The 25,364-nt window shown below is 39.5% G+C and overlaps 2 protein-coding genes and 2 long non-coding RNA genes across 5 annotated transcripts; 1 reads left to right on the forward strand and 3 right to left on the reverse strand.

Moving 5' to 3' along the window:
• Positions 1-6,398: 6,398 nt before the first annotated feature.
• Positions 6,399-7,258, reverse strand: LOC116038133. The gene is made up of 2 exons (XR_004102029.1): positions 7,165-7,258; positions 6,399-6,517 (listed from the first exon to the last, which is right to left on the reverse strand). It is a non-coding gene; the product is annotated as an uncharacterized LOC116038133 (long non-coding RNA).
• Positions 6,436-7,309, forward strand: LOC116038132. Its single transcript, XR_004102028.2, has 2 exons — positions 6,436-6,523; positions 7,176-7,309. It is a non-coding gene; the product is annotated as an uncharacterized LOC116038132 (long non-coding RNA).
• A 380-nt stretch (positions 7,310-7,689) lies between these two features.
• LOC116038130 (E3 ubiquitin-protein ligase RNF14-like) lies at positions 7,690-13,417 on the reverse strand. The gene is made up of 7 exons (XM_031282334.2): positions 13,003-13,417; positions 12,003-12,133; positions 10,888-11,865; positions 9,896-9,974; positions 9,366-9,563; positions 8,789-8,961; positions 7,690-8,659 (listed from the first exon to the last, which is right to left on the reverse strand). Exons 1-7 carry the CDS (start codon positions 13,154-13,156, stop codon positions 8,525-8,527), a joined length of 1,848 nt encoding a protein of 615 aa, XP_031138194.1. The 5' UTR covers positions 13,157-13,417; the 3' UTR covers positions 7,690-8,524.
• Positions 13,418-13,984: 567 nt separating this feature from the next.
• Positions 13,985-23,535, reverse strand: ankmy1 (ankyrin repeat and MYND domain containing 1). Of its 2 annotated transcripts, none has more exons than XM_031282333.2 (20): positions 23,162-23,535; positions 22,783-22,929; positions 22,489-22,683; positions 20,951-20,995; positions 20,633-20,871; positions 20,274-20,490; positions 19,892-20,053; positions 19,688-19,761; positions 18,787-19,399; positions 18,512-18,693; positions 18,261-18,432; positions 17,983-18,123; positions 17,789-17,896; positions 16,572-16,679; positions 16,336-16,458; positions 15,935-16,036; positions 15,483-15,630; positions 15,283-15,370; positions 14,943-15,097; positions 13,985-14,685 (listed from the first exon to the last, which is right to left on the reverse strand). In XM_031282333.2, the coding sequence occupies exons 1-20, from the start codon at positions 23,381-23,383 to the stop codon at positions 14,483-14,485; spliced, it is 3,444 nt and encodes a 1,147-aa protein (XP_031138193.1). In that variant the 5' UTR covers positions 23,384-23,535; the 3' UTR covers positions 13,985-14,482. The 2 variants fall into 2 exon arrangements, with proteins under 2 accessions (XP_031138193.1, XP_031138192.1); XM_031282332.1 differs by having other exon boundaries at positions 18,512-18,696; positions 23,162-23,383.
• Between the last annotated feature and the right edge of the window lie 1,829 nt (positions 23,536-25,364).

Consider the following 25,364-nt stretch of genomic DNA (forward strand, 5'->3'; position numbering starts at 1 on the left):
AATGGAGCTACTGAACACCTGCAGCAAATGCATGAAATAATAAACCGCAAAGGAATGAAGGAAATGAGGAGATCGTAGAAAACTATCAAACTACTGAGAGGCATTGCCTTAAGAGCCTTTAAGATAAGCGAGTATCCTGGAAACCTTTTTGTGTCTGTTCAGTCACGTGTTTGGACTCTCTAAACCAGTGGTTCACGACCTCTTTGGCTCGGGACCACTTAAAATATTTACTTGAGATCCCTCGTTACAGATTATGGCCTTAAGTGTGGACAACCAAAGCTTGATTTTTCCTATAACAAAATTGTTTCTTTGAACAAGACAGGAAACTGCTCTGGGGCCCCAAATCCCCAGAGGCCCAAAATGTCCCAAGTTCTGATTGCCGATTGAATTTTGTACTTTGATAAATTGAGAAGTTGTGGGGAGTTTGCACAGCTAAAGTACATAAACTAAGGCAAGTTTTGCATAATAAGCTAATCTTGTCCTGCCCTGTCCTGTAGAGGAACCCTGTGTCAAAACCTTTACATGTATTTTTCTATTTCTATTGTGCTCACATGTTGCATATATCTCCCTAAAGATGTGTTTAATCAAATTACCTACCTATAGACATTTATAACCGTTTTTTTTCTCGCATTTTGTGGCATTTTTCAGCTTTTTGAAAAATTGACAAAGCAGACAGGAAACAAGGGGAGGGAGAGGGGTATGATGTGCAACTAAGGTCCCTGGCCTTATCCTCAGCGTTGCTGAATGTTGCGGTTAGGTTGCTTGCATTGCAAATATTAGTCTACCAAGCTGCTCGCCAGGTGGTATGATTCCAGCATATCATTGGTTGGCCTGATTGGCTTCTCGGTGTCTGGGCAATTAATGAAGCTATCATAGTCTGCTGATTTGCACTGTGCTAAAGAGAACTTGGAGGTAACCAGATACATACAGAATTTACCGTAGGGTGGGAGGTGGGGGGTCAACAGGGGTCCAACAGCAAATTTCTGCTCTGGGGTCCCTTAATGGGCTAATTCAGCAATGCATCTGAAGCCCGCAAAAAACCTTGCAAAAAGTTGTAAAAAAGAAACAAAAAAACGTGATTTTGAGTGGCAGAGACTATACTTCTTTCTTATCCCTTAAATTATCTTGTGTCCCCTCACACTTCAACTGTAAAGGCATTTTCTTTCTGCTTTTTTGTGACAATGTTATAGCTATCACAGCAATGGTTGTAGATTGGTTTTGCTTTTTGAAAAACATTAAAGATCACTGACCCTCCACTATATGAGTCAGGACACTGAAGGAGGCCACAAGAGGACTTGGACAAAATTAAACTATAAGTATTTATCACAATTAACATTTCATCCAAAGCCTCTTTATTCATTTGAAAGAGTTTTAAAGGGAACAATTCAAAAAGCGTCACTCTAATGGTATTTTCACTTGATTCAAGAACATCTTGAAACGAGGAGGCTCTAATTGAAATAACATAGTAAACACCATTTGTAGTTCATGGGCTGAAACATGCCACACCACTGGTAAACTGCTCCTTTTATACAGGACTATTTTTGGATGGATATTGTTGCAGTGAAACACTATTCTGCATTTAACGATCTTCATTGGTTGCACAAATGTTTTAAACAGTTGAGAGCCAACAAAATCAAAAAACCACTGTGGTAAATAATGGCATCTTCGTACAGCCATTTACTGTTAACAGGTTTAATAATTTGCCAATCAGCCTTTTTATTAGCTCTGTGTTCACTGAAAGGGATTAGATTGCATTAATGCTTCTAGAAAGACTGTTTAGTTGTTGTATAGTCTGGTAATATGCTAAAATAGTTCAAATACATATGGGGTACTGTTTTTGTTTGTTTAGTTCCAACTGTGTTTACTTGTTAGAGACTGTAACAGCTGGTAACTATAATACACTGAGAATTATTGGTTTCACTGTTCACTGCACACATTAACCAACGCTATTATCTGAATGCTGCGTTTCAGCACCATAACTTATGAGTTGAACTTCAGTGCTTCATTTTAAATCACAGAGAAGTGTTACATATTGCACCATATACATTGTATTTTGGTTTATTTTGTGCATGAGTAAAGTCATACTTAATAACTGTTTAAATGTTTCTACTATTGAGAGAAAATATGACCGGGAGGATGCTGTTCAAGAATGTTTGTTTACATGACCGGTCGGTTGGAAATGTCTGTATGCTGTGCTGAATCTACAAAAGGGCATTGGAAAGAATCATGGTTTTGTACTGAATATAAAAAGGCAATTGTAAAGAAAAGTATGTGTTGTTTAGTTCAGATGAAGACTTTGTTGTCATTATTTGCCTCTCAATAATTTGTATCCTAATGTTTACAAGGTGAGAAGTTGAAGCTGTTATGGATGTGTATTATATTTGTAATTCTGTGTATTCATGTGTTGCGCTGTTGGACTGATCAGACCAGGGCAGATGGGCAACACTGTGATATTAAGTAGAGAAAACCCCACTATAATCTGTAAACTATAACCTATAACCTAGCATTGGTACAAATTATTAGGCCTGTATCAAAAGATGTTTATCCATTACTTCAAAGAAAGAGAAAGAGTTATTATTGAGTTATTATTATTATTATTATTATTATTATTATATTAACGAACGCAGTTGTTCTTTGAAATTACAGTGACAAATAGTCACTAAAGAGTTTTTTAATCAATTGTCTGGAGAAAGTTAAATCCAAATTATTGGCTTATCACTTTTATGTTTATCTCAAAGGCTTTTTTAGTCCAACTGTTGTAGGGAATAGTAGCATTAGCGCGGGACCATGCACTGTTAAAATGAGGGCATGTAAGAGTCCGGTTGCAATCAAGTCCCCACAACAATTTGAACTGAAGAAGCTCTTTGGATGAAAAGTAAAGAGTCTTCAACCAAAACTCTTGTCCAGTGATTTTGATTTCCTCCAGATATCGTAGCTCCTGGATGATTGAGAATAACCTTCACATACTACATGGTATTTGTTTTATAGCAGGATTTGCAAAGTAGCATTTGTTGAAGGCAGAGTTTCAGATTTGGGGAAATATGCCTTTTCACTTTCTTGCCAAGCGATAGATGAGAAGATTGATACCACACTTGGGTTGTGTGGAGCTGAAGCCAGGAGGTGATTGGCTTAGCTTAGTTTAGCATAAAGGCTGGAAATGGGGAAAAAGCTATGCTGACTCTGTCTAAAGTTAATAAATCTGCCTGCCAACACCTCGAAAAGCTTACTAATTAACACGTATCTCGTTCGTTTGTGGTCTCACTCGTGTTCTTTGTGGTTTTAGAGGGAGTTGTGTAGTGCAACATTTTGGCAACCTCACAGTGACAACAAGACTCTGGAACGTCACTGGCACGAAACTCCCCATAAAACCACAAATAGTTGACCGTGGAGGTTCATTCGTGACCTGGGGAGAGCTGTGATAAGCTTTCAGTCAGAAGGTTCAAGAAAAGTCTTTATGCTAAGCTAAGCTAATCACCTCCTGGCTCCAGCTCCATACTTAATGTATGTATACAGAATAATACAGAAAAATGAGTGTCAGTCTCCTCATCTAACTGTAGGCCAGAAATAGAATATAATTTTTTTCCTGCATATACTCTGTGTGCTTGTCAACTTCAGCTATATTGCTTTCTAATGTTGTTACTCAATCACAACACAAAGCCCATGTATCCTGGTCTACAGACTGAGTCATTCTTGTACACTGACAGAATTCAGGACCCCTCACCTCCATCTACTGTTAGGGGCCCAAAAACCTCCTAGCAGCGCCCCCTGCAGGACAGTATGTACTCCTGTAGTCTCTGTGAAAACCTCATCACACTTTCAGTGCCTCTGAACAATGTTGCCAATATACCACTGACTGACTGGATGGATGCCTGGACAACTGATTTCTGAGGCTGTGTGTGTGTGTGTGTGTGTGTGTGTGTGTGTGTGTTTCCTGACGGGTGAATAAACGTGCAGATGATATTAATCACCAGACTGAGTTGATGATTATTACAGTGAATGTGTGTCTCATGTGTTCTCCTCCACGGCTCAGCTCGTAACGCTCCGGGGGAAATAACCGCTCTGTTAGCTGATGCTGTTATAGGCTCACAAGGAGGAGACGCTCTCCATAACCTAGTTTTCACTGCACTGATAGCCAGGCTTTACTCATTATTCTTGATGTAACCAATGCCAAGAAAGCTGTTCTTGTGCCCCCGGTAGTTTGTTTGTTTGCCTGTCAGCAGGATATCTCACAAACCTTATGAACAGATTGCCTGAAATGTGGTGTATTGGCCTCAGGTTTAAGTTTGGATTTATTCTTTGTTCTTTCTAATTTGCAGCTATTAAATCAGTGCTTCAATTTGGGCCAGTAATTCAATTACATTTTATTTATAGTGTCAAATCACAAGTTATCTCAGGACACTTTACAGATAGAGTAGGTCTATACTATGTACAATATTAATATGCTATCATTTACAGAGACCCAACAATTTCCACAAGAACATGCATTTGGTGCGACAGTGGCAAGGAAAAACTTTTTACAAGCAGAAAACTCGGACAGAACCCGGCTCTTGGTGAGCAGTCATCTGACATAAGCGGTTGGGGGGAAGGAGAGAGGAAAAGAGGGAGAGAGATAAAGAAATATGACTCATAATCATTTTAGCAGTGGGTATAATGGAATGACATGATGAACAGTGGCAATTATAGTAACAGTAAAAAAAAAGAACTTACCTGTATGGAGTACTGGCACATTAGATGTATGACCACCTTGCGTATTACTCAGTACAGTACAAATGAAGGCATGTCGGTAATACTGTCGTTATTGTAAGTGTTGGGCAAAATAGACCTGTTTCTAACTCATACCAGCAATACGAGAAGGTACGAGAATGTAGTAGAAGTAGTAGATAACTTTATTGTCCCTGTTGGATTTGCGGCACAGTCGCAAGGTACTTCATGACAGGACATCAAACATATGATACAAACAAATATATTTAGTAAAGCTGCTATAAAAAAGCTTCACCTCTAAAACCAAAAAAATCATAAATGCTTTCTTATCAGGGGTACATTTTAAAAATGATGCATGCACATGAATTGCTATTAATACTTAAATTAATACTAAAAGAAATTAATAACTCTTTTGCACAGTGCATGTTCTCAAATGCTGCAGGTGCATTGCTTAAACTATCCAATAAAATCAATATCTGAACAAATGAATGGACAAAAATAGTCCATGCAGTTGCTCAATAATGCTTTATTTTACAGTATATCTGCCTGTCTGAAAGCACTAAGAGGGGCACAGCTACAGTAGTAGCTACAGTAAGGTTAAATGGCATGTTTCATGTTTGAAAATGTTAAACTGCAGTCATCAGCACAGCTGCAGCTTTTCTTGCCCTATGTAGTTTAATTTGTCTTTATTAAGTCTTTAGGTGTACTACCAAGCTAGAGGATTGTTCTGTCCTGATACTGGTTTGCACTTTAGTACATTTGTGCCATATAGTTAATCGTAATAGTAATCTTTTAAAATCACTGCAAGGCTCTGAGCACTATGGGGAATCTTTGGTGCAACACTAAATGCTTATACAATAATGCCAATACAATGACTATTTTAATCTGCAATAACTGATTTTTTTGGACACTGGGGGCAGTGGAAACAAGTTGTAAACAACATTGACATATCATCTTCTCACTAGCAAACAGTTGCTTATTTACACATCCAGCAGTTACAGTTGAACATTATCATTCATTTAGAGTCGTTTTTCTGGCCACACGGTGAATGCGAGTCTAATATTCCCTCTGCTTTTAGCTCTGTTTCTGGTCTCTCCTAACTTAAATATATTGGCTATTACCACAATCACAGAAAGCAAAGAAGCTATTATGCACTATTTACACATTCTTTCTTTTAATCCATTTAAAAATCAATTTTTGTTTAGTGGCCCTTTCTTTTTTCTAAGGGTGTTGTAATTGATGTGCTTTGTTCCCTGCTAGAGGACTGTAGGTCAGTAAGGCAAACAGTTGTTTAGACATTTACGAGGAAGTGATGAACCCTTTGTGGAAACTGAATTTTTCCTGGAAAACACACACAGAGAGAGAGAGAGAGAGAGAGAGAGAGAGAGAGAGAGAGAGAGAGAGAGAGAGAGAGAGAGCAATAGATAGGGCCAGTATTTTGTTTGGCTCAATATGAAAGACCGCTGTAGATTTCCGATCATGTCTCAGACAGCCTGGGGACATGCAACAGTGGTCTTTGTTCAACTATTATGACTGAACAGTGAAGGAAAAACAGGAAGTCAATCACTGAGTTGATGCAAAATGCCCAATAACCTGTAGGGTGCCCTTTGAAAGGCATGTGCATTTCTGAAGAATAGTGGCTGAATATGCATCTATAACATGTTAAAAGTTAAGGAGTTTGAGGCTAAACGATTCCAAAGCAGTACTTGTAAATTTATTACACAACTAAAAATCATGTAGAACAAATCATTTGATGCTGATAAAATACTTTTTGAGAATACAACTACTGGTACATTACAGGGTTTAAAAAGTGACACTCTAGGTCAGGGGTCTCAAACTCAATTTAGCTGGGGGCCGCTTGAGGCAGAGTGTGGGTCAGGCTGGGCCGCGTCAAGTATTCAACAAAAGTATTCTTTGTTTGCTTTCTTAAATAAATCTTGTTGCATCAATAGACATTTTTTAAGATTGGCGACTCGGTTCTTTCTCTCATCTCCCTGGTATTTTTTATACTCTTCAGCATGTCTAGTTGAGTAATGACGTCTGATGTTATATTCCTTGTACACCGCAACTTTCTCTGTGCATATAAGACATGTAAGGGTGCTCCTGTGCTCGATAACAAAATATTCCGTCTTCCACTTTCACTGAAATTGCCTGTGCTCGTCGCCAACCTTTCTCTTCACGGCACGTTTTGAGAGAGACATGACTGGAACTGGGTGATGGCATATATTTTCTGTCACTCCGGAACACGTTTCTACCAAGTGACTAACGTTGATACTTCCGTTGACAACAAACGCCACAGTCACGAGACTAGCTATGGTAGCCCGTAAGTGATAAAAAAATAAAAGCAGTGTTGTTCAGAACAACACGCGGGCCGCACTGAAACTAAACTTTGATGTCAAGTAGGGGGGCCACAAAATATCAGCCCGCGGGCCTCAATTGGCCCCCGGGCCGCGAGTTTGAGACCCCTGCTCTAGGTACTGAAGCTGCAATGATTATTTGCTTCATCAATCAGTATATTAACAGAAAAGTAAACTCAAATGTGAATATCTGCTTGTTTTCTTAGTCTGATATGACAGTAAACAGAATATGTTCAGGTTTTGGACTACTGCTCACCACAGGCTCTGGGAATTTATGATTGGCATTGTTTACTATTTGTGGATTTTATAAACCAAACTATTAATCAAAGAAATAATTGGATTAAAAAAATCAATTGCGGAATCACTAGGTACAATATAAATAACTGGGGAGTATAAATCTATTATTTATAATATATTATAAATATATAAAAAAGAAATATATTAGATATTATATACATAGATATATTATTTAGTATAAACACCCTGACTTGGTTAAAAAAAAAAAAAAAAGGCATCCTGGGTGATTTCCTTTCATAGATTATTTATCTTAGCATCCAGAGCTGTAAACGTGCATGTTTAATAACAGTTTTCACCAATGCATTGATTGATATAATAATATCTGATATGTATATACATTCTTGTTGTTTAGCACCTTCTCCTGGTCATGACACAGTATGACACACGGTGTGATTTTGTGAATGACCGTGATATATTTAGTTTAGTATGTTTGGGGCTTTTTTTGTATGAATTACTTTGTTGGCCCATCTGTAGCAAAATACCATTTATCCTACAATGTTTTATGTGTACAGTTGCCAGTACATTTACTCAAGTACTGTACTTAAGTGCAGTTTTGAGGTACTGCTACTTAGTATTTCCATTTCATGCTACTTTATACTTCTACCCCACTTAACTAAGTCAATATGGTACCTTTTACACAACATTTATATGACAGTTACTAGTTACTTCTCAGATTCAGATTATTAATACAAAATATAAATCGACTAATTAGTGATGATCTATTATTATGGATTACGCTAACCAGCAGTATATAAAGTAGTTAAAATGAGCTCCACTTTTACCAGCTGCAACAATAGGGATGCTTACATATTAATGCATCACTGATTATAATCCAATAATATAATATTCTGAAATGGGACATCTTGCATAATAAATACTTTGACACTGTGGTATTGCTAGTTTTACTTTACTAAAATATTTAAGTACTTCTTCCACCACTGACATATTTAAAATGTGTTGAGGTTACAATTATATGCCCCACATTATTTATGTTTGCATTTTTTTCGTAAAATCTACATTTATGTGCATTGTCAAGTATTTGTTAAAAGTACATTAAAAAATCTAACCAATTTGAACACAGCATACCATGTGCAACATTTGTTTACTCCATTCCTTCCATAGCTGGTGGCCAGTGGCTGGTAGTAAAGGTAGCTGAAGCACCAGCAGCACTAGTCGTATTGGTGGAGAGAGCAGGGAGTGTCAAAAAAGTGTCTGCCTGAATCATTTCCTAGTCTGGAGAGGCAGGCCCAGCAGAAGCTCTGTCCACACTGAGAGCACGTCATCATGTTACATCCTCTGTTCTTCTACAACACAGAAAGCATCATATGCATTAGCAAAGACACAGTCAAAACTTTAAACACATGCGTGTCTGTTTTTCATGAGTTCATGTGTATGTATGCAAATAAGTTGCCAATAGGTAAATAACTGAATACCTCTATTCTGCAGAAGCAGTGAGGACAGTATTTGCTATTGGAATCTATCCAGCTTTCACTCAGAAGGTCCTCCATAGTGTTCTGCATTCTACTTTGGCCGTATCTGCTCTCCAAGAGGCTCTGCCTCTTGTTACTGCCACTGGCATAGTCGTCCAACAGAGCCCTCAGCCCCTCTGAGACACACACAGAAACACAGAGCACTGCTTCAGGTACACATCCAGACACATCTGCATCCACACAAATCAGTGGTGGGATGTAACTAAGTACATTTACTCAAGTACTGTACTTAAGTACAAATTTAAGGTACTTGCACTTTACTTGAGTAATTTCTTTTCATGATACTATATGCTTTTACTCGGCTACATTTCAGAGGGAAATATTGTACCTTTTACTTCACTACAGTTATTTGACAGCTTTAATTACTAGTTACTTTAGATATTAGCAAATAATAATAATAATAATAATTGCAGAAAAAAAGTTTTCTTACACATTTGATTTTTTACACAAAAATACACGCACGTGCGCGCACGCACACACACACACACACACACACACACACACACACATGTTTGTGTACCTTCTGACTGTGGCAGGTCTATACTGGCTTGTATTTCCGTGTTAATGTTCCTCTTTACCCGACAGTCACCTGTTCCATGGTACGTCTTCTTGCAGGTGACACAGAAGGCAAAGCGGCACACAGAGCACAGAGCTGCAGTGCTAGATTTCTCCACGATGACGGCTGAACCACAGGTACGCCGAGGACAGTACACCACATCTATGAGGAGGAGAAAGAAGAGACATAAGCAGAGACTCCTCCATGAACACAATGTAAAATGAAATTATTTTTTTCCCCCATAACAATAAGGTGCTAAAAATGTTCTTTGTGTTTTTTATTAGTGGTGCTTTCACAGTTGGATTGCGAATAGCAAAATGACATGCATGAAATGAAACAATTCGAAAAAAAACATTTTAATACACTTCTATGCAGTGACAAATGAAAAACATGCTATCTAATTTCTGACTTCCCCAGAGAAGGTGCTATATTTTATCTCTGTATAAAGGCTTTGAATACTTCCTCAGTTTAACAAGAATATAAGGGAAACACACCAGCCATGCAGTCCAGAGTTGACTGTAGCAGGAGACGATCATAGCGGCTAAACAGCTCCTCCCCTACCAGACGCTTCACCTACCAAACAGGGAAAATCAAGGCAAAGTGTGTGTCAGGGAAGTCATGTCATCTAAATTACAGTAAAATGCAAGTGATTTATTTTTGCTATTAAATAGTAGTGTCTTTTGTTGAGCTATACTGAAATATCGGCTGATATTATTGCAGCTATTGGTATTGGTGTACATCTGCAAACATGCATAAGTAACAAGAAATTTCATATATATAATAAATATATATGCAGAAGTTTAGAAAACGTATTGCCGTTACATAGTTTGTCCACCAGAAATCACATTCGCATCTTCAGTGTTGGAAAGTAACTCTGTACATTTACCTAATTACTGTACTGAGGTACAGTTTTGAGGCACTTCAGCATTTCCATTTAATGCTACTTTATACTTTTACTCCACTACATTTTAGAAGAAAATGTATTTTTACTTCACTGTATTTAATTAAACAGCTAGATTTAACTAGTGACTTTACAAATTCAAAATACTGTAATTATACAAAATCATCTTACAAAATATGATGCATTGTTATATATGAAAAATGCCCGACACTATATATAAAGTTGCTAAATTGTGCTTCAGCTCAGCTGCAGCATTAAAACACTACTAACATGTTAATGCATCAACAATAATATAATAAAATAATATAAACTCTAGTTTGCATATTGAGTACCTAACTTTTGGTACTTCAAGTAATACTTATGTACTCTTACTTAAGTAAAACTTTGAATTCAGGCCTTTTACTTGTATTGAATCTTCAAATTGTACTGTTGCTACATTTACTTAAGTAAAGGATATAAATACTTCTTTCAGCACAGATCTTGTGTTTTAAGGCTTTAGCATCCCAAAGCCTTAAAACACAAGAAAGAGCTTTAAAGAGAAGCTGTAGTTGGCAGAGAGAACATACACATAGGTCAGGACTGTACCTGTGCAGGTGTAGGGGTGGCAGAGCAGTCTGCCTCAGGACAGGTGACAGCCCGGATGTTCCCCTCTGTTATCTGGAGCTTGCAGAACTCGGCAAGACAGGCCTGGCAGAAGATGTGGCCACACTCGGACAACTGCACACAGTCCGAACCGAGCCAGCCCATAAAACACACACCACAGTCAAACACTGTGGTGGCAAACGCTTTCTGTTTCTGAGTCGCATTATAGATCAAGAGCTGGCACAGAAGAGTTTGTGACGGAGTTTGGGAAAGACCAGGGAACGTTTGGGTTTCATTACGAGGGGATTCTCTGGGGTCGATTGGCAGAGAAGCAGCTCCTTGTTCACTTTGATCCTGTGGGTCTGAGGAGCTAGAGGGAAGTATTAATGAGACTGAAACATCCCCTTCATTTAAGAAAGCTTCCTGGCCACTTTGACCAGACTGGGCAAATGGAAGACGCTTCGATTGGCCTGCTGCTGAGTACAGATCATTCTCTAAGTCAGCCTTGAACTCTGAGGTTTGGAGGGTCTGTTCAGCCTCCCTCACGTCTGAGGCCTGTGCAATATGGTGCGAATCATTAGAAGTGTTTTGAATCAATGCCACAGCTCCCTGAGAGTCTGTGCTGCTCCAGTCTGAGATTGAAGGATCTTGGCCATCAGCAAGAATCACTATCGGATGCTCAACTTCTAACGATGGCGCAGAGAGGTCCGGTTTACATGGATCTAAGACATTATAACTTTGGCAATCTGTGGGTCCTGTCTTTGGAGTGTGTTGATTATTTTTTGGTTCAGAGTGTGCAGCATTTAAGGAGTCCTGGCTATCGTACTGGGTGCTGTGTTCATCAGAGGGGAGCTCCAGCAGAGTATGGATGTCCAGGAACCTTAGGGCATCTTCTTTAAGAAACTGTACCCAGGAGAAGAGCACCACAGCACCAGCAGTGGCCCGGTAGAGATCAGTGAGCTGAGCACTCAGTGCAGAGAGCTGTGGGAGGTGATGGCAAATAGACTGATGTAATCTTTGTTGACCCTGTGCAATCTGCATTCATCTCGCCTGGCAGGTTGTAAATGTGACTCATACTGTTTCAATTGAGCCACATGGCTTCTACGACTACTGGTTACCTGAGTGTGTGTCAGCCAGCTGCAGGTGAGGGTGAAGGAGGGAGGGGAGGAGGATGGGTAGTCCTCAGGGAGCTCAAAGCTCAGTAGCAGAGGTGGAAGGAATGATAACTCATACTGTCTCAGCGTTTCACCTAAGGAAAAGAAAGAAAAAAAGAATACGACATGACCAAAGTATATTATATGTTAAATATTCAATACTTAAAGAAACATTCCTGGTTTCATCATTATTTCTCTTGCTTTTACACAGCCTGTGGGGACACTGAACTTATCCAGACATAACATTTAATTTCAGTCGACTGTTAGGCCTACTGTTTTACATTTTTGGACATTCGCATTCATGACACATTTACAATTTTTTTTTTAATATATTTTAAAACATTTCTTGAAATTATTTGTAATAAATTAAGTTAATGAATTAACTTAGGTTCGGGAGCAGGTCGACGCCACACCTCTTTAAATTCCAAGCCAACCGACTCAGCGGTGTTTATCTTCGCATTCTCGACCCACCCTCCCTGCCTTTTACCTTTGATAGCTCGACTTCTCACTTACCTCATCCCTTCCTACTTAGTCCAGTGACTTCCTCTCTTATTTCTTATCCTAGGTACGGCCCGGGCGATATGAAATCAGCTCGGGGGAAAGCACCTGAGACGGAACACCCACTGAGTCTCACTCCGCCCGGTCTCCAGTAGCCTACATCCTACCGGACCAACCAACCAGACGACTCTTTTCAATCTCACCCCCCATCCAAATCTATTTCCTATGCTCTTAACATTCAATATAATCAAGCATTCATTACATCTTTAAATTACATATTGTTGTGGCGTGGTCCTTGCTAGTAAAAACAGAATAAAATTATTTTATAGAAGCTATACAATGGGTAGTTTTCCATGCAAAGTAAATTGACAAGACATATTTTCCCAGTCAACACAACCTACACCCACATTATATTAATATGAACACAGAAGTTCATATTAATATAATATTTTTCTAACCGGCTTACCTTCTTTCAGAGCCACAATAAACTCTGAAGGCAGCTCAACAGATACTCGAATTTCTCCGGCAGACTTCGACTCATCCCGGACGAACTCCTCCGAATCAAAGATACTTTGGAAGGCGAGCAGTTCGTCTTCCTGCTCCTCCATGTCCGCATTCATAGCTCCAGCTCCAATCACGAGAAGTCTTTGAATAATTCGTTTTCTGCTGGAGTTTAGTAGACGTCTGGAATTGCAGTTGTTTCGGCGGCTTTGTCTCTTTGAACAATAATTGAAAGTCTTAGTATAACAAAAAAAAGCTTGTTTAATTTTCGGTGCAACGACAGCCTGTAACGTTATGCCAGCCTGCTCCGGCTCTGGGTCCTGTCTGTTGACTGACTCATAGGTGTATGATTCAAGGCGCAGGATACAGCAGCAAGCTCACCCCACAGTGCTGCTGTTATGACTATGCAAAACAGGCATTAGGTCATTTACGGTAATCATGTTCAACACACTTTTCTTTGCACAAATAACCAACATATAATGATACTGTAAAGACGACCTGGATAAGACATTCAAACAAAAATAGGAGATTTATTTGAGTTCTGTATTTACTTTACTTATTATAATTATTATAATACTTTACTTGAATAGTCTATTTTACTTCATACTTAAATACATTTCAAAAGGAAATACATTTATTTGACAGTTTTAGTTACTAGTTACCTTTTTGATTAAGATTTGAATTCTTTTAATTTAATTCTTGTGTCCATATGGAGGGGCCCAACCCCTAGGTTGGGGACCACTGGTCTGTCTTATACACCAATATAAAACAGTAAAAAACAGTATATAAAGTAGTTGAAACTCACTCCAACACGACCAGCTACAGAACAGTAAAACGTTACTTGCACATTGTTGTATAATCTTAAAATGTCCTATATAATATCAGTCACAGGGGACTTCTTATGTAGAACAAGTACTTTTTGATACTTTAAGTACAATTTCCATTTCAAACTTCTGTACTTTTATTTGAATGAAATGGCTGATGAAGACCACGAGATGCAATTGAAAGCTATGGAAAAGTGGAACTTGAGTTAATATTTTTGTCGTACTTCTCCTTATTCATTCAAAAATCCACCAGAGGATATTACGAAAATGAAGATCAACAACAGTAATAGCTTTAGTCAGAATGTTTAGATATAAAAGAAGTCATATGCAAAAATCTGGTACTGATTTGAAAATATGTAAATTCAGCCATTCAGTGTTTCTGTGGCAATAGCACAGATAGGGAGAAACATTATTACACTTTTATCATAATACTATAACAGATGATTCCAAATCGACAAGTATAAATACGCCAAAGAAATATTATTATGGCACAACATAATGTCATCATCCTTTAGCCAAATATATAAAGAGAAAGAAATGATGTAACAGAAGTGCATTGCAGTATTGGGTAGATAAAGTTGTACTCCAGCTGTTATTAAGTATGCAAAATGTTAGTATCCATCAGTTGAAGCTGTAGTTTTCCTTCAGGTTGACTTGGCTCTCCAATACCTTCTCTGCCATGCTCAAGGGCTTGGGGGCCCTTTGGGTTTTCAACTTGACACTCAAGGGCCTGGGGACGGTTTTGGATTTCAACATGGCAGTCAAGGGCCTGGGGCCTTTTGGGGATTTAAACACAACACTCTTCTGGATGCCATCAGCAGATGCTGGATTGAGAGAGACAGATAGACAAAGTATTTACATGCTCTGTTCATCCAAAAGATAAAACCAAATTAGTATTTCCCATCTATTGTACATCATTATGACTTTATCCTACAGATATCACAGATTCAAAACACTATGATGAAGTTATACATTGTCATTTTATTAAAAGCTTATTTGAGCTTCGGTGCTCCCGGGGTAGGGTTTGGGGCTGGTGCTATTTGGTTTTCTGGGTTGGAGATGGAGAGGCCCTAATTCCCACCTGACACCCGGATACACTCGTCCTTGTGTCTTTCATCCCATGCTTTTAGTTTGCAGGTCCTGGAGCAGTAAAAGACCTTGTGGCAGCGGCTACATGCAGTCAGCTTCACGGACACCGAGCGACCACAGTGATAGCAGAACCTAAACGCTAGTTTCCTAAGAAAAGATTCACACACAGAGTTGTAAACTGAAACATTTCTGTTTCCTTATTTTGACTTTGAGCTCTCAGACAAAATTGTTGATTCAAAGTTGGACAGAGTACAAGTTCAAATGACAGGGATGAGAAAAATAAAAAGGACAATATGAACACGAATGTGTGTCAATTGTGTGTGTATATGTACCTGTGTTTTTCTGTTATGGTCGATAGACTTTCACAGCTGGGGAGGGGCACGTTTGAGGAAATGGCACCTGCTCCCGTGCTACTCGTACCTGTTACATAAATACAGTGATGACTGTGATTCACAGCCATACTCAAAACAAAAATTAATAGATATTAGTAGATATTTTTGCCTTAAAAAAAACACAAATACACTGTACTGACTATTCAACGTAAGATGTAAATTCTCCCTCTGGCTAGCAGTCTGTCTTAGCAGATCTCCCATCATGCTCAGCAGCTGGCGCCGTGCTTTGAATGTTTCTCTCTCCCGCATGTTCAGAGCATGGAAGGGAGTGTTGGCAATACGAAAGTCCTAGATAGTGACATATAACATACAGACAGCTATTTAGGTTAAATTATGCAAAAAAGAAATGCATCTGAATAAAAGATTGGCATACATGAAGGGGGGCAAAATATTAGAAACACCAGTCAATATAATGGAGTCCAGTACAACTCAAACACTAGTTATGGCTTTAAAAAATAACCACAAATTTGAATCAACAACTCTTTGACACAGTCTCTACAAAAGCAAATCCATATGTTTACAAAGATATGATTTATTGCAAGGTTTGTGTATTTAACTGAAGTCAACTGAAATGCGTACAGCGATGTGTTACCTGGTTGAAGGAGCAGTGTGCATAGTCGACTGCGGTTCCCACAACATCACCCACCGTAACTGGCATCAAGATGTCGGCACCAGCCTTAGCCAACATGTCCAACTGCATTAGAGACACATTACACACACACACACACACACACACACACACACACACACACACACACACACACACACACACGATTCAACCTTAGAGGAGGTGAGCAAAAAATCAAAAATAAACAGTCAACACTGTAAATGTATCAGGCAGCTACATGTTGGAAATAAATATAAATGTATAAATGCCTGACAAATGTCACTGTAAAAGTCTTAATGAGGGTTTATCGGGTGAATACCCATCCACCAAACATTTTCATCTACATATAGGGCTATTTGTCTGTGCATGTGTGCTTGTGTGCGTACCAGCTTAGCTCTGTTGCCACCTAAGTGGTAGTTAATGTTGGCGAGAGCACAGAGGGCGCTGCCCACCCTGCGGCCCAGAGGGATGTTGGGATTTGCACCTCCGTTCAACAGCTCCTCCACTGCCTGAACAGGGAAAAGGAACAGGTTCAGAGCAAGGTTCAGGTTTTGTAGGCATGTACAGTATTGTGTGTGTGTGTGTGTGTGTGTGTGTGTGTGTGTGTGGGTGGGTGGTCTACCAGGTCATTCCCACTTGCTATAGCCAGGGAGAGAGGTGAGTGTCCACTCCAGATGAGGTCTGTGCTGGCTCCGTGGGAGAGCAGGAGGGCTACCACCTTGCTGGCATTCTGCAAAAAACAAACAAACACAGAAGTCCTTTAAATGGAACACAGTATTACTGTTAGCAAACCTCATGGTATTTGTGATTTTCTGCCTTGTAATAAATACCCTGCAGAGGCAACAGCCATGCAAAGTTTTGTGTTAGTAGTAAAGATATTAAATGTCTTCTTAGCCATTGTATTTAACCAGTAACAATAAAAGCCATTCTGTTGAAAGTAAAATAAACTTAACAACTAATTGTTTGAACTCTTTGTGTATTTTTGTGTGTAACATGTTTCCTTTGTCATTCTGGGACACTGGGTAAATATATACTCAGCAAAAAAATAAACAACAAGATTTAACAACTAAGACATGAACTGAACAATTTCCATAGACATGTGTCTAACAGATATGGAATAATGTGTCCCTGAACAAAGTCAAAATCAAAAGTAGCCCTCAGTATCTGGTGTGGCCACCAGCTGCATTAAGTACTGCAGTACATCTCCTCCTCATGTACTGCACCAGACTGGCCAGTTCTTGCAGTTGTTGTTGCCATCCTGTACCTGTCCCGCAGGTGTGATATTCGGATGTACCGATCCTATGCAGGTGTTGTTACACGTGGTCTGCCACTGCGAGGACGATCAGCTGTGCTTCCTGTCTCCATGTCGTGCTGTCTTAGGCGTCTCACAGTAGGGACATTGTAATGTATTGCCCTGGCCACATCTGCTGTCCTCGTGCCTCCTTGCACCGTGCCTAAGGCACGTTCACGCAGATTAGCAGGGACCCTGGGCGTCTTTCTTTTGGTGTTTTTCAGAGTTAGTAGAAAGGTCTCTTTACTTTCCTCATTTTCTTATAACTGTGACCTTAATTGCCTACCACCTGCACGTTGTTATTGTCTTTTCGACCGTTCAACAGGTGCATGTTCATTAATTGTTTATGGTTCATTGAACAAGCATGGAAAACAGTATCTTTAAAATACAGTGTCCTGAAAAAGGGGCGTTTCTTTTTTTTGCTGAGTTTTAGTATGATCATTATCAAGTCATGCAACATGCTACGGATTAGAACAGTCCATAGCATCATGTTTAATCAGTGATGGTATGTATAGGTGTGAGCATGTGCACGTACAGTATGTACTGACCCGGTAGTCACCGTCTCTCTGGCAGGCCACGTGTAGGGCTGTTTGGCCTCCTTCTTTAAGATTTGGGTTCCCATCGGTGCTCAGTGGTTCCTGGGACTTCATGAAAATCTGCAAAAAAAAAAAAAAAAACACCTCAAATTAAAACTCTGTTCTTACCAGACTTGAGAAACTTGAAGAAAAAAAATTACACTCACCTTATCCGGCTCATAGATCTCGTTCTGGTTGCTTGCCTTTGTGTCAGGGTCAGTGACAGCATGGAGTAGCAACTCGGTGATTATGGGACCTGCTGGACCTGGCAGTGCTGCAGCTACATGTAGGGGATACAGACCTTTTTCCTACAAAGGATGAGGGTCATTTTATGTTTTTATGTTTATTTTTTTGTTATGGAATTTGTTTAAGGTTTTGAGGGATCACTTTTCTGTGTGACTCAACAAACGTGTATTGTGTGACATTACTGAAAAAAGAATTCTACCTCCGGTGGAAGGGGAATGTCAGTGCGAGCTCCACACAGCAGCAGTCTCCTGACGGCCTCAGTGTCAGCCGCCATAATGGCTAAAAAGAGGACCAGCATGGGGATCCTGGACGCGTTGGGGTCAGCTCCCCGTTCCAATAACAGCTTCAAGGTGTTCAAACGAACACGGTGTCTGGTCAGAAAGACACAACACAAAGACAATCAGTTTAATCAGAACATAGCGAAAGGGTACAAGGAAAGAGGTGACTTACTCAGTTTTCATGGCAGCCATTTTGCGCACAGTCCCCTGTGTGTCAGAGCGTTGAGGGATCCCCGTGCGACTCAGTGCTTCTGCTGAGCGCTGCATCACTTCCTCTGTGACCTGGATTTTATAGCTGCTGACGGAGTGGGCAGAGTCAAAGGCCGTTTTTTGGGTCAGTTCTTTGTCTTTGCCCTGCTGCAGACAGAGTTGACCAGACAACATTAAGTTCAAACAACTTAAAAAAAAAATTATACAATTATAGTATGGGATTTCTGTGCTTTATACCTGAACTTTTCCTGCTGCCGTAGTTTGACATTCCTTCCACTGCACACTGCCCAGTGCGATGTGACCATCATACACCTGAATGAAGCGTTCCACATCAGGCATGTCCTTACGTCCTCTGTCTTCTCTCTCCTTTATATGCCCTTCATGATTATTCCTTACTCTCTTCTCCACATCTTCCTCATCCTCCCCGCTCACTTCCATATTCTCTTTCCTTGACTCTGTTTCTCTCCTCTCACCAAGCTCAACATCTGCCTCGCTCTTCCTTAATTCTCTTTCCTTCCCTTTCACCTCACTTTCTTCATTTTCCCACGTTTGATCACATCTGCTCTCTATCTCTCTTTCCTCCGCTTTGCTCTCATTCTCATCCTCCCTGCTGTCCCTTTCTTCACTCTCTCTAACATTTCCCTCTCTCTCTGTCTCCTTGCAGTCTCTTTCCTCTCCTTCTACCTCTTTCTCCTTTCTCTCCTCCTCCTGTAGGTGTTTAGTGTCTGCAGGAGTCTCAGGTTCATTCAGGCCAGGCCAGCGCTCAGTGATGCGCTCAGTGATGAGCTCAGAGTTAAGAGACACTTTACAGCTGTGATGTAAGATGTGCTCTGTTAGTTCTTCCGCTGTCCTGAAAATCCCAAAATAAATATGGAACTTAAATAAACTTGTTTTAGAGAAATACATGGTCAAAGGGTGGTAACACTGTAGGGAGTGACAAATCTATGAATATGACATTGGCAAGACCATTATCAGTGAACTTTTTTCTGCTGTGCGTAACAGGATATACTGTACAATATATACAGTTTCTCCTGATCAATATGTGAGAGAGGTGATATCAGCTACATTCCTACTGGTGAGTCAGATAGGTGACTAGTTGCTCAGGATTGTGTTATTGCTCTGAGGTCTGTTGTTAAACCTGGGTGTGTCTGTAGTGAAGTCCACTTGGCTGATCTGGGGACTGTTCCCACCTACAGATGGAGACCTCAAAACCTGACAACACAATACAGTGCAATTTGTTTCATTTTAATTGTCTGTACAAAACACAGTTTCATATATGTGCACTACAAATCTAGAGTTGATGAGGAAACAGAGAGAAAAACTACATTAGGTAGAATCTTACTTGAGTTTTGGCAGGTGGTTCAGCCAAAGTGGTGTACAGAGACTGAAAAGGGTAGTAGAGGACATGACACACAGCCAGGGCAGACATGCCTTCACAATTCAACTTATCAATATCGGCACCCATATCCAACAACAGCTGGATCACATCATTATTGCAGTTTACCTGAAAGGTACAAGAAACAAAATCAAACAATCAGAGACAAACATGAGACTAAAACTAAAGAATAAACATTTTAATCTTTTATTTATTTGTCTTTTTTGCTGTAATTGATGAAATTGAAAAAAAAAAAAAAAAAAAAAAAAAAAACATTTTGAAACCTGGCTTGGATAACAATCAAATAGCAAATAAGAAAAACTGAATAAATAAATAAATAATGTGTTACTGTGGCAGCGATCAGTGCAGTGTGTCCCTGTGAATCTGCTACATCAGGGTGGACCAAACCAGTCTGGAGGATCTGTGACACAGCCTGCAGTTCACCTCGGGAGGCATGCTGGATCAACAACTCGGAACTGACTTCCAAAGGCCCTTTAGGACCAAAACTTTCCCTGTTCAGAGAGAGAACAGCTGCCACATCCCAGCCCACATTTTCAGCCTGTAGTCTGAGACACACACAAATACATACATACAGTATTAGCAAACATATTATTTCAGTTTACTCACAAAACTGTACCTGTACATGATATGTTTGTCTTGTTATTTTATTCAATACTGGTGCCAGCAAAATGTTGATGTATGTCTGACCTGTGTCTGTGTATGTGAGCCTGCATGCGGGCCTGTAAGGGCAGGGTGGAGAGTGGGTCTCGCTCATAGCCTTTGTGCGGATAAGCTTCTGGCTCCCACAGCTCGCCATAGAAGTGTTGATCCAGCTCTCTTCTTCGGCCAGGGGGCAGCGGCAAGTGGTCACCATCTGTTGAGTAACTCTCCATGCCGGGGGGAAGGATAAAAATATCATCTGGGAGCAGATCTGTTTCTGTATCCACCTGAGGAGGATGGGGAATTAATTGATCTGTTTTGAGTTAAGTTACTAAGCTCATATAGTTCATTGTAGCAGTACTTTACCTCAGAGTCTGTCCTGGCTTCTGTCTGTAAACCACTAGTGGAAGGCTAGTAAGAGGAGGAGAGGAGCAGAGATGTCAGTTAAGAATATTTTGAAAATGTATACATATATAGTGACATCATTTACTATAATTTGTTTGTGTAAACACCACATATTTGGGGAGCAGGGGGGGTTGGAAATAAATCAGTAGAGTTAAAAAAAAAAACATCAATATATACATATACTCATGGGAAAAATGCCACAGAGGTTTCTATAAAACTAACAAAGGCAATGCATAGGGTTGCTGACTGGCTGCAACATTCCTTACATTGAATGTTGACAAGTCTGCTACAATGTTTTTCACAAACAGGTGCAAACTTAGAGAGTGTCCTGACATCTTTGTAAATGGGCAAATAATAAAAAATGTGGACCAATTCAAATATCTGGTTGTCACCCTTGATCCAACTCTCAGCTTTAAAAAACATCTCAAAAAGCTGGCCAACACACTGAAGTTGAATCTCACTACAGAAACATAAGAAATTCCCTTACTGTTGAGGCATCAAGTACATACCTATACGCAATGATTATTCCACATTTTTTATATTGTATTTCAAGCTGGTCTCAGGCATGTAAACAGCCCTAAGGCCACTTGAATCATTATAAAAAAGTGCCCTCAATATCCATGACAAAAAGCCACGTCATTACCATCACTGTCATATTCTCACTAAATATGACATGCTAAATCTTGAAAATGTTATATTTCACTCAAATGTTTGCTTCATTTTTAAAATTATTCATAATCCTTCTGCTCCTCCTCTGAAAAGATGTGTTACACTCTGCTCTGAAAAAACAACATTGGTAACTAGATCCTCCACAAGGGGTAAATGTAGTCTTCCACAACCCAAACTGCATTTTGGAGGACATCATTCTCCTTTGTGGCTTAAAATCAGTGGAATACTCTTCCTACAGAGCTAATTTCATGCACTATATATCGGGGCGGCTGTGGCTCAGTGGTAGAGCGGTTATATAAATACAGTCCATTTACATTCACTAACTTACACTCATTTTCACGCTTAGCAAAGCATTGTTTGTTAACTAAGCAGACTTGCTCCCACCAGTAAATTGATGTGCTACATTACTGTGTGTTTTTGGGGTGGGATAGGGGAACAATAATGTAAGATTTTCATGACTTTATGTATCTGTATTGTATATGTTGTACTGTAAATACTTTGTCTGTATTTTAATGTGCCATCTACCTGCCCAGGGACTACGGGCGGAAATTAGCAATTTGCTACAACCTGGCACAAGACATCTATTAATGTTTTTTGTGCACTGTCCCTGTTCAAATAAATAAATTACAATTACAATTACAACAAGAAATACAATGATTTAGTGTCTTACAGAGATGTTTTGGACAATCTGGTAAGGAGAGATGTTCTGTTTTACATAGTAATGGCTTGGTTTTAAAAACAATAACACATGACATTTTAAACTAAACATACGTATTAAAAAGATGTTTTAGCCTGGCATGCCTATTCTATAGACAGTGGTTAGCATGTACCTGAGTCAGGGAATCTGTGATGGCAGCTGGGTACAAGTAGGCAGCATATTCAGGAAAGTTCTTTAGGCTAAAGCCCTCTTCATCAGTCGTACAGAGCCTAAGCAGGCGCTCCTGGAGCCACAGACCCACATCCTTACGCCCATCTGGATAACTAACCACACCTGGACCAAACCTCTGGTCAGCATGGTACAAACCCTGAGAGGTGGAGAGAGGTTCAATGTTATTTACTGATATTTAAAAACAAAACAAAAACCTATCAAAATGCCTGGCATCCACAAAATTCACCAATTTTACCTGAAAGATGGCTCCATCAGGGAACAGTTGTTGTCCGTATCCTTCCTTTCTGTTGAGGTAGAACTTGCCAGTGAACTTGTGGCCTATGGGCCAACAGTACAGTCCATCCCCATGCCTGTAGTCTTTGTAGAAAGAGCCCTCATAGAACTACACAAAGGAACAGACAGGAACATCAAATAGTGACTTGCATTATTTAACTTCAGGAAAAACTGACAGGAGACAGTAAAACATGTTATTGTCATGTCACACACGACATACCATAACAGAACAGTATATTATTGACTATGAATTCCTAAAAATGAATTGAGCTAACGTTAGCGTTAGCTGACCTAAACTAGAAAAGGCTGACCGATTCTTTTTCATGTTCATTTAACATTACCTCTCCATTTTTCCAGGTGTACCTCCCTCTGCCGTGTTTGAAGCCGTTCACAAATTCTCCCTCATATCTGGATCCGTCAGGCCACTCCTGAACACCGAGCCCTTGTCGCCTCTCTTCCCCGCTTTGAGGTCCTCTGTGGTCGTCGCTTTGTCCACCTGCCGCCGGCTCCGTACCTCCTTGCCCCGGTGCTACCGCGACACCTTTGCAGGTCGACAGCAGCATTTTAACCAGGGCGTATCCCCTCTGAAGATTGTATACCTAATTTCATTTGAGCTCAACAACAATGAGCTTTGACTTACGTTACAGGAACGAGGAGAAAACTTCAGCTAGCTGTCAGAAGTCAGATTTGAGTTTTGACTTGTTGTCATGACAACAGTGGAATCTACGGGTGGAGGAGCGTTCCTACGCATGCGCAGACGAAAGACAAAGTGTACGAAAAGTTAAAAACACTGTTTTTTGTTTTAATAATTGTAAGTCTCATTAATATATATATATATATATATATATATATATATATATATATATATATATATATATATATATATTTCAAGTTGTTTAATAAAAAGTTCCCTTTGTGGACCATTAAAAGCAGCAAAAATATCGGCACCAAACACCAGGCTACCAAATCACTTATGTTTGGTGACCTTCAATTTTTAACTCTACTACATTTACTAATTAAAATGGGTTTTCCCATGAGCAATAAGGGGTTTTGGAGATAAGGTTAGCTTCCTTGATGACACTTTATACATTAGAACTTCACAAATTAGTTCTAACTCTCAAATAGAGCTACAGTTGTTGAGCTGTAGGCACAAATTATCCGTATGCAATTTATCCCTTTGGAGATCCCTAACAGAAACAAGGAAGCAGCTCCCTTACAAACTGAAGGCAAAGTGGGGAAAAAAATGTAGTGACAAATGAAAGTAGGTCATTGTCAGAGAGCAAGGTTATCCTTGTCAAGTGTAAGACAAGGATGACACTTACAAGTGTTCCTCTTTAGGGTCAATGAAGCAGGACCACCCTGAGTGTGTGTTCATGTGTCACCTGAAACGTTTTCATGTAACCGATACGACAAAAGTTGGCTTCAGCCTACAGTATGCTGTGGTAGTTAGGTGGTGGAAGATGACATCCCATGTGTTATTACAGCATTATTAGAGCTGTGTAAAGAACAAAAAGAAGTCCAAGAAAAAGCAGAAACTGTCAACATGCATTAGCGTGGCAGTAAACAATGAACTGAATGTTGTTGTTTGAGATACAGTAACTAGATTTTTTTTTCTAGTAGTGATACATTGATAATTTCTTGGAAAGTCTGCAACAATCCTCACAGCTCCTTATGTTCACATACTGTAATTTTGATAAATGATGTTAAAGAAAAAGCAACTGTACTCTCACAGCTTAGCCAAAAATGTCTGGTTACACTGACTCTGAACTTTTCCACAAATTGAATGTGCAGATCAAATAATCATTTGTGTGTAGTACAAGAGTATAAAAGAAGCCAGGACCAGGCAATAAAACAACAGGACTGTTATCTCTCTGACTTTATGTATTTATAGTTTACAGGCTACACTGGTAGCCATTGGTTCAATAGCATTTACTAAATGAAAAACATATTCCTGAGACACAACCTCAATAATTAATAACCATTCTAAAATTATATAATACAAAGTTAATTCTGCTTTTCTTACTACTAATGTACACTATTCACAGAAAACATGAATTTAATGTGGTTCTGATTTAAAGCTCACTGTAAAAGAGCCACCCTGTTCTCTAGTTTAATTACATCTGATTAGCTCCGATATGCTCTCCTTCCCACAAACATGATACCCTCACAAGTATCATGTTTGTGTTTTGAACAATCACAGGAAATCAGATCATGTTTTATGTCCTTCCCTGTGGCTCCTCCATAAATGCAAACAGCCAACAACATTAAAAGTTTGCTGATTTAACTGCCACTACATTCCCAATTTGTCAAACTATAAACACATTATCACCCTCCATAGTTTCACACATGCATGCTTTCGCACGTGCCTAAAAATCCGGGACATCAGCAGTACTATTATAAACAGGTGATTAGTTGTGATTAAAGTATGCTTAGTATTACTTGACTTGTCCTTTAAATACAGTGAAATACCTCCCTTAGCACATGCTGATGCAGATTTTTGATGAGGTGGAAATGCTGTCTGTGTTGTACAGTGTTAGGATGTTA

Source organism: Sander lucioperca, chromosome 11 (genome assembly GCF_008315115.2).
Source record: "Sander lucioperca isolate FBNREF2018 chromosome 11, SLUC_FBN_1.2, whole genome shotgun sequence".
Lineage (NCBI taxonomy): Eukaryota > Metazoa > Chordata > Actinopteri > Perciformes > Percidae > Sander > Sander lucioperca.